Source organism: Bos mutus, chromosome 9 (assembly GCF_027580195.1).
Source record: "Bos mutus isolate GX-2022 chromosome 9, NWIPB_WYAK_1.1, whole genome shotgun sequence".
Taxonomy (NCBI): Eukaryota; Metazoa; Chordata; class Mammalia; order Artiodactyla; family Bovidae; genus Bos; species Bos mutus.
In genome coordinates this window covers 17,149,359-17,158,450 of record NC_091625.1, presented here as the reverse complement: position 1 = coordinate 17,158,450, position 9,092 = coordinate 17,149,359, and the positions used below count along the sequence as shown (strand labels likewise).

Genomic DNA, 9,092 nt, shown 5'->3' with positions numbered 1-9,092 from the left:
TTCCTGAGTGGAAGCAGAAACAACAACAACAGCAACCCCTTCCACCCCCCCACCCCCCAAAATCAAAACCAGGCAAACAAACAAACAAAAAAACAGTGGCCACAGACAGGAAGCAAGATTTGCAAGAAGTGGTTTGCCAGGTTCCCACGTTTTGTGGTTAGGGACTGCTTGTGGAGTTTTCAAATGGAGCAAAGCAAGGAGAGCTTGAGAATTTCGGCTTCCCCCCTCTGCAGAGCAAAGGTAAATATACAAGTTCTTTGCTCCTGCGCCCTGGAGCTAAAGTCTTTTTCTGGGAAATGCCGGAAGGAGTCTAGGGATGCTGGAAACGCACAGACCCTCGAGCTGGCTGGCTTCCAGCCAAACCAGAGTTGCTGCGCTGCAAGTTCTACGGCGGGTGTGGAGGTGGGGCGGGCTTCTCTTCCCCGCGTTCGGTCTCCTTAGCGCTACGCCGCCACTCTGGAGGAAGGAGCCTGGCGTTTCGCAGTAGCATAGGCGAGATCTCTCGGAAGGGCGTTTCTCTGGTCTCTCCGCAGCTCACGTCTGCAGTATCAGGCTGGCTTCGTGTCTGATCACGGACGTCGCCGTGGTTCCAGCATTATCCTCCACCTCCCCAGCTTCTGCCGAAAAGTCACCTGCGTGGAGTTGATGAGGGGAGCACGCTGATTTGCAGTTTTAGTGCCGGGTGGCCAAACAGAAGGTCCATTCCCCCTAACTAACCTTTGCTGCGCTCTTTGTACCCCAACGCGATTCCCTCCTTGGCGCTCCAGCTGTGTCGGCTGCATTTCCCTCAAACTTGAAGAGACGTTGCCCAGAGCGGCTGGGGACTGAGGGGCCGCCAGGGAACCTTCCTCTGCAGGGGCGACCCACGTAAGCGATTTTTAAAGATCCTGGCCTCTGGCATGTTTCACAAACATGCACCCATGTGCAAATATCTATGTATTATATGTTTGTAAGCGCAAAAAACGGGTGGGTGAAATGAGGGAGCCCTGTTATGAAACATAGTCCTGCACTAAACTCTGCCAAAATACCATCTATGTGATGGCTGGGTGTGTTCACTCAATTCTTAACCAAACAGGGAAAAAAACAAACTCCGCCCAGTGCTGGCAGATTGCATTCAGGGTCCGGGACTCGCGAAATTGCGAAAGCGTGGCTGGAGAAAGCCACAGGTCCCCCACTTCGCCAAAGCCAAGCCCGAGGAAGAGCAATTAAGTTGCAAAAGGAAAGACTGCTTGCAAGCCTCTAACATTCCTCTTTGACTTCTTTCTCCTCCTTGAATCCCTTCAAGCAGTTCTCTCTAAACTTAGCCCGCTCCCCTAATACGTATCCATACTCCCGCCCCCAATTCCCCGCCTCATCACACACACACACACACACACACACACACACACACACACTTTTGCTCCATCCTGACCAACGCCCCCACCTAGTGGTTTAGGCTTGCCTGCTTCTCTTTCCTTTGCTGCGGTTTCTAAGAGAGCGTTGCAGTTTGCAAAATATTTAACTCGGTAGGGGCCGGACATGGGTGGATGGGATGGAAGGATGGGCAAGACCCCTTGCAATGCGGTGCAAATGAAGCTTAAATTTACCCGAGCAGTGCTGGGTGCTAGAGAGCAGGAGAAAGGAAAGAGAAGGTTGTGCCTTTATGCCCAGCTTGGCTGCTGCAGCCTAGGCTGCAGCCAGAGGATGACTTTGGAGAGTTTCCACCTAAAGAAGTATCCTCGCTCTCAATACATGCATGTGTTCCATTTTCCGCATAACAACGCTACATGAAAGTATGTTAATAACACTATTTATGTTATTACTGCCTGTCTGCCTCTTCTAGAATGTAAACTGTTTGAAAACTGGGTCTGGGTCTGCCCCACTGGCCTTTATACCCCAGATGTCTAGAAGAATTCCCAGCACAGAACAGGGACTCTATTTTTTTTTTTTTTTTGGCCTTCTGGTTGTTTTCTTAGAGACGCGTGAATCAACGGAACTTAGTGTTGTATCACCTTGGGCAAAAAAAAAAAAAAAAAAAGTTCTTTCAAAGGATCTCAGTGACTCTACTAAGCCGAACGGATGGGCCAGATAATGTTCGGCTCCAAATTGAAGAATTCTCTTTAAAATACGCTAAAATTTATCCCGAGAAGTTCAATGATAAGATCACTTTTATTGAATGCACTCTAACTGCTAAACACGGAGCTAGGCGCTTGGAACTCGCAATAGCTCACGAGAACTCAGCTCCCACGGCTGAAAATACGGTGGCCCTTTCCTGGTGCTTTTCTTTGAATGTTCTCGGACTTGTACTTCTACTCTACCTGGGTTTCTGTGAGGGCTGGAGGAGGAACAGTATACCAAGCACCTGCTCCGGGGTCATGGGATCTAGGTACTAGTAGTTCTTGGCGCCACACGTGGCTGATACTCCGATGTATTTGTTGAAATTCAAGGAGACGTAGGGATAGTGCTGGTGGTCTTGGTCCCAGAGCCTGTTTTTTTCTTTTTTTCTTTTTCCCTCGCTCGAATTCTGATGACCTCCTTTCGAGGCACTGCAAACTGTTTTCCAGAGGCACCCAACAGCCGCGCGGCTGGAGTGGGAAGGTTGAGTGGTCTGTTTAATTTCACAGTATGCTTCTGTTTGTGATACTTTTACATTTTTGAAGTGTTTTTTTTTTTTTTTTCCCCTTCCTTCCCGCCTTTCTGCTTTCCTGTTGACTCACAGTTGAAGGGGTGGGGTTACCCTGAAAGCACAGATTCCTACAATCAGATATGAAAAATTAGTTTGCATTGTACCGAGGGTTTCTGACCTGAATCCCGAAGTATAAAATGCAGGATGGGCCATTTCCTTCTAAGGCGATATTACTGGCGCCTCCTTCTAACTTGGGTGTGGCCCGCGAGGATGGATAAAATTCCCGAGCGGAGAGGTCAGAGCCTGGGGTTGGCTCTACCTGCTCTAGGCCGGCCCTGGTGGGGTCGGGGGGGTTGCTGCGGTAGGTGGGAGTCTCATAAGGGATCTGATTAGAGCCTAGTAAGGCGGTGCGCGTGCCCGCGGCTGAGGGTGCGGGTCTAACCCGAGGGGCCGGCAGCAAGTTGGGAAGAAGAGAGAGGCAAGCACAGGGTGCCCTCACCCCCATTCCAGCCAGAACTGCGGTGTCAGGGGGGTGGTTCGGATTGGGAGAGGGGCCAGGGGGTGGAAAGTGGAGAAGAAGGCGGTAGGACCCGGCGGGAGCTTCCTTGGCGGGGAGGGAACCGGGCGGAGGATAGGAGCGAGGGAGAGAGAAAAAGGGAAGGTGATGGGGCGCGGGCGTCGGCACTCGCCGAGCTGCACGAGTTGCGCGGCTTTGGCGGACCGGACCTGGACTCTATAAAAGGAGCCTATCCGCTCCGCCACTCACAAGCTCCTCCTGGACTGGCGTCCGCGCGTCCCTCGATCTCCCCCCAGACACCTGCCCCTTCCCCGTGAGCCCTGGGCTCCAGGCTCCCCAGACCCGTGCGCCCGGCTGCCAGGCTCCGCGCGGTGCCCGGGGGACCGAGGTGGCGCGCCAGTCGCGCGGTTCGAGCAGCCACAGCCCGAGCCCCCGAGTCCCTCCTCTGGCGACACCCCGTCTCCGCGGGGCAGCTCGCAGGAGCGGCCAGAGCGTGAAAAAAGAAGGGAGGGCAGAGCTCCGACGCGAGGCGCGGCTCCGCGCGGTGCCCAGATTTCACTCCACCCAGCTCGGGCAGCTGCGGCCGCCGCAGGAAACTGCCCCAGCCTGGGGAGGAGGGCGGGAATGCAAGACTCGGACTCCTCGCTGGCCTGCAAGCTCTGGTCTCGACAGCCAGCAAACTCCTGCGGGTCGAGTCTGCAGAATCTGGAGCGCCCGGGTTAGGAGACGCTCAGCCCCGAACAGTTGGGGTAAGAGATCCCACCTTGCCAATGTTCCCTCCCCAAACCAAACCAAGCTTTCCACTTTCTAGACGCCCGGGTGGGAGCCGGAGGGGAGTGTGGCTCTTTGGACCAGTCCTTGGCAGCCCGAGGCTGAGACGGGGCTTAGCGGGGAGCGGCCGGAGACTCGGCGGCAGCGCTGCGCGCACTGGAGGTGCGGGGAATGGGCCAGCCAGCCAACCTCGCCCTTGACCTCTCGCTTGATCTGAGAACCTGGGTGGAGGCGTAATTAAGGAACCCTCCACGGAAAGGACAATCTCCCGGGGTGGACGAGACTGCAGTCTCCTCCGCGGTCCTCTCATCCTCATCTTCGTGCGCTCCATGCCCCAGAGCTGCGCTCCGGGGCCACGGGCGAGGAGAGACATGGAGGCAGTGGCCGCTCAGTGTCCCCAGCCACCGTCCGCGAGTTCCCAGACTGGGCTTTCTCAAGCCAACCTTTCGGCTGGTCCCTCCCACAACTGCAGCGCCGCCGAGGAGTACATTTACCAGGACTTCATCGCCCTGCCCTGGAAAGTAGTCGTGGTCCTGCTGCTGGCGCTCTTCACCTTGGCCACCACGCTCTCCAACGCCTTTGTGATTGCCACTGTGTACCGGACGCGGAAGCTGCATACCCCGGCCAACTACCTGATCGCCTCCTTGGCGGTCACCGACCTGCTCGTGTCCATCCTGGTGATGCCCATCAGCACCATGTACACGGTCACGGGCCGCTGGACGCTGGGCCAGGTGGTCTGTGACTTATGGCTGTCGTCGGACATCACCTGTTGCACAGCCTCCATCCTGCACCTCTGTGTCATTGCCCTGGACCGCTACTGGGCCATCACGGATGCCGTGGAGTACTCGGCGAAAAGGACTCCTAAGAGGGCCGCGGTTATGATCGCGCTGGTGTGGGTCTTCTCCATCTGCATCTCGCTGCCGCCCTTTTTCTGGCGGCAGGCCAAAGCTGAGGCGATGTCTAACTGCGTGGTGAACACCGACCACGTCCTGTACACCGTCTACTCCACGGTGGGCGCTTTCTACTTCCCCACCCTGCTCCTCATCGCCCTCTATGGCCGCATCTACGTGGAAGCCCGCTCCCGGATTTTGAAACAGACGCCCAACAGAACCGGCAAGCGTCTGACCCGAGCCCAGCTGATTACCGACTCCCCCGGGTCCACGTCTTCGGTCACCTCGATTAACTCGCGGGCTCCGGAGGTACCCAGCGAATCCGGGTCTCCTGTGTACGTGAACCAAGTCAAAGTGCGCGTCTCCGACGCCCTGCTGGAGAAGAAGAAACTCATGGCCGCTAGGGAGCGCAAAGCCACCAAGACCCTGGGGATCATTTTGGGCGCGTTCATCGTGTGTTGGCTGCCCTTCTTCATCATCTCCCTGGCCATCCCGATCTGCACATCCTGCTGGTTCCACCAGGCCATTTTTGATTTCTTCACGTGGCTGGGCTATCTCAACTCCCTCATCAACCCTATCATCTACACCATGTCCAACGAGGACTTCAAACAAGCTTTCCATAAACTGATAGGCTTCAAGTGCACGAACTGACTTGTTAATTACAATGGGGTCGCCTAAGCGCCCTTCAGGGGACCATGCTGTGTCTGGTTCCACAGGTAGGTCGACTCTTCTTTCACTGTTACTGGGTCTGAACGAGGCTGTCTCTTTTGAGCAAGGGCTGTGGATCCTGAGAAAACCAGGACAGCCCTAAGAGAGCTCTAAAGGAGAATTGTTCAAACTAAGGACAGAGCTGCCTGGCTGAGGAAAAGGCTCACTTCCTCCTTGCAAACCCGTTTCAGCACTGACCCTTCAGCAGCACATTGCAAGGGGGCTGCAACTTTTAGAAAACCAACGATGGAAAAGGGAGCCCTGCACTGCTTTGATACCATGGATGAGGCCCTCTAGAACTAGAGGTACTTGTAGTTCTTGTCTGGAGCCTGTCTGAGACAGAGCTACATACAGCCTGACAATACTTGAACTAGACACCAACACCCTGTCTTTTGGGGAGAACTCTGTGTTACAGCTTCCTTTAACAGTTACTTTGGCATCCCACAATCTTCATTCAGTTTTTGTGTATTTAAACTTGGTTGGAGAAACTTGCGGATTCCGGTGTGACTTGGATAGCACAGAGAAATCTTGAAGAGTTAACAGCAAAATTCTGATGTTAAGATCTCTATTTTTATTATAAATGAAACTATATGGGATGGGTGGGTGAAAATGGGAGATGGGGAGTATTAAATGGAAAACCAACACCTATGGATTGTTTGTTTTCTGCAGATTTATAATTTTTTAATTTGTATGTAGTGATTGTCAAACCACACTAACAACTCAGACAAAATGTTATGTGTGCTAGTGCCAAAGTCTTCAGATTGCTTTCTTTTTCCTCCTAATTTCATGTACTTGTCATTTTACACATTTAAATCCCCAGAAATGGGGGATATAATGGGTGACTCAGCGCAAGCTGCTGCTATATTTCTTATTAATGCCACTGATGAAACTGATGAGTATGATATAATTTGCAAGGTAAGTATTTTTAATCCCAATCGAGTGAGCCATGGAATTGAGTGAGATGAGATAGGAATAGTTCTTATACAATTAAGGAATGGGTGGCAACAGGAGGATGTATATTTTGACTTGTAAAAAAATCTTAAATGCATGAGACTTTTTTCTGCTAGTCATTTGCACTCTCCTTCCCATCTGTAATTCCTTTGTGTGCTAACATGAAAAGTAACCAAGAGAACTAGCTCCTTTCTCCAAAAGTCTTCAAAATAGTAAAACTCCTAAAACCTATGTTAAAGATAAAAACCTGTTTCTTTTCCCTTGCTATTGAAGTCTGAGTAGGAACAAAATTATTAGAAAGACAAGTAAGGGTTTTCAAAAAGCTTAGAGAAGCTAAAATTGAACCTGGTTCCTTGTGACTCATGGAACCAACCCTCAGACTTCCCGGGAACCCAGAAACTAACAAGCTTTTGAATCTTGGAAATTTGTCATTGACCTGATACTTCTATGGATATAGTATCAATAGTGCTTTAAATTTATCTCTGTTTCAAATTTCAAAAATACTTAGTTGTTATCTCAAATTCACTCTGAGGACTCCCTAGTACAGGGCAAGTTACACACTAAAAGATGAAAAATGCATGCTCTAAATAAAATGGAGTAGCCCCAAAGGACTACCTGCATGGAAAATGAACGTCTCTGTGGAACATTCATTATGCCAAAGAAGATTCACACTTTGTTCTTTAGAGAGCTTTCTGCAGTTGATACCTTTTGTCTGCAGAAGCAAGTTGTCTTTGTAAAATGGATTCACTCCCTGCTTGAAGCTTCCCAGTCCAGACTGTCAGACAATAGATGTATTGAGCTGAAGTACACTGCTTCCCTGCTGTGCAGACCTTTACTCTGGCATAAAGACTCTTGAAAATATCCTATTCAAAGGTTTACATGTAAACTAAGTACAAAAGAAAATTTTGATCAACACTGACACCTGTCACTGGAATAAGAGAAAATTGTAGGCGTTAGATAATCGTATATTTTTGCTGTATCCCCAACATCTCTTGTTTGTTTTGTGTGACATTTCTCCTATGGAGAGATCTAGCTTACTACCGAGAGGACTGTGCATAGAGCACATAATTTATTTTTATGTACTGTTGGTCTTTTGGTTAGGCATTTTCTTGGGCCTAAGAAGCAATTAAGCCAACTTCTAGGAGCCTGAGAGAGCAAAATTAATTGAAACCAATAGCCACTTACAAATGATTTCTTTATAGGGCATCTGCAATGATTTTGTCCTCATATTAACAAAATGTGGTCAATTTAGTCAAACGGGTTGTTTTCCATTTATAGATGACCTACCTAAATTTTTGCTTGACTCCTTTGCTGAATCAACTGGATTGGGGGCATACTGTATGAAGTAGAAGCTTGCAAACCCTTGTAGTTATAAGAAATCTAGACTCCTCATCCAGCATTGCACATGGTTATGCAAAGTATATTATTCATCCCAGGGGTATGTAGTTAAGACTGTTAAGCTTCTTTTCAGTTACTGCTGCCTATTGCATAGATTGTTTCATAAACTAAACATACGACTTTTTGCAGAACCTTATATGGGAGATGGAAATATTTAACTTACATAGAAATGAAAATATATTTTCATTGGCTGTGGTAGCAAATAACATTTTCCATATTGTTGAATTGCACAAATTTTCACAAAAATATATGAATGTATACTCATCCCTAAATGCCAATATTGTCTTGTGTTTCTAGGAATTTTAGAGTTTCCTTTTAAAAAATGGACACTGTACTTATGAATGAATGGTTATTGACTTCAAGAAATTTCCTACAGAACAATATAGGAAACACTGAGTGGACTATAATTTACTCAAGCAGCAAAAGCTCAGATTATGTGCATTTGATGGAGTTACTGTGACTGCAAATTGCCGTTTCCACCTTTCAAAAATGTGTAATTGAAAGTGAAATTTAGGAAAATAATGAAATAAAAGTCCTTTTGTGTTCTACAATGCATTGGGGAGTAATTCTATAATTATGGAAAGATTGCTTCATTGGATTCTGGGTTGCATTTAGGAGCTTGAGCCTTCAAGAGAGACTAATTGATGACTAATGATACTGTGGTGGACTGGCAAGTATGGCCACAATATGTGGGATTTAGTGTATACCTGTAGGAAGAATTTAAAAGGAATTAGACACAGTCTGCAAAGAGTTTAGTCAATTCTGTGATCCCAGGAATTTTCCAAATCAGCATTCTTAGAAGGAATGTTTAGACTTCAGGCTAGAGAATGAGATTCCAAGGCAATACATGGTACTTCAAATACAGAAAACAGAAAAGGAGAAGCTGAATTAGAAGCAGGCTTGGGGCGGGGGCAGGCAGAGACCTAAGAGGAGGAGACCAAGCATCAGAGTGCTGCTAAGTCACTTCAGTCGTGTCCGACTCTGTGCAACCCCACAGACAGCAGCCCACCAGGCTCCCCCATCCCTGGGATTCTCCAGGCAAGAACACTGGAGTGGGTTGCCATTTCCTCCTCCAATGCATGAAAGTGAAAAGTCAAAGTGAAGTCGCTCAGTCGTGTCCGACTCAGCGACCCCATGGACTGCAGCCTACCAGGCTCCTCCGTCCATGGGATTTTCCAGGCGAGAGTACTGGAGTGGGGTGCCATTGCCTTACAGGTAGAAAATAAAGCTTTTGGAATCAGAAAGCTCCAGG

At 49.2% G+C, this 9,092-nt stretch overlaps 1 protein-coding gene across 1 annotated transcript; it reads left to right on the top strand.

Moving 5' to 3' along the window:
• The first annotated feature begins 4,222 nt into the window (after positions 1-4,222).
• On the top strand, positions 4,223-8,367 carry HTR1B (5-hydroxytryptamine receptor 1B). Its single transcript, XM_005896951.3, has one exon. The coding sequence runs from the start codon at positions 4,223-4,225 to the stop codon at positions 5,432-5,434; it is 1,212 nt and encodes a 403-aa protein (XP_005897013.1). The 3' UTR covers positions 5,435-8,367.
• Positions 8,368-9,092: the final 725 nt, after the last annotated feature.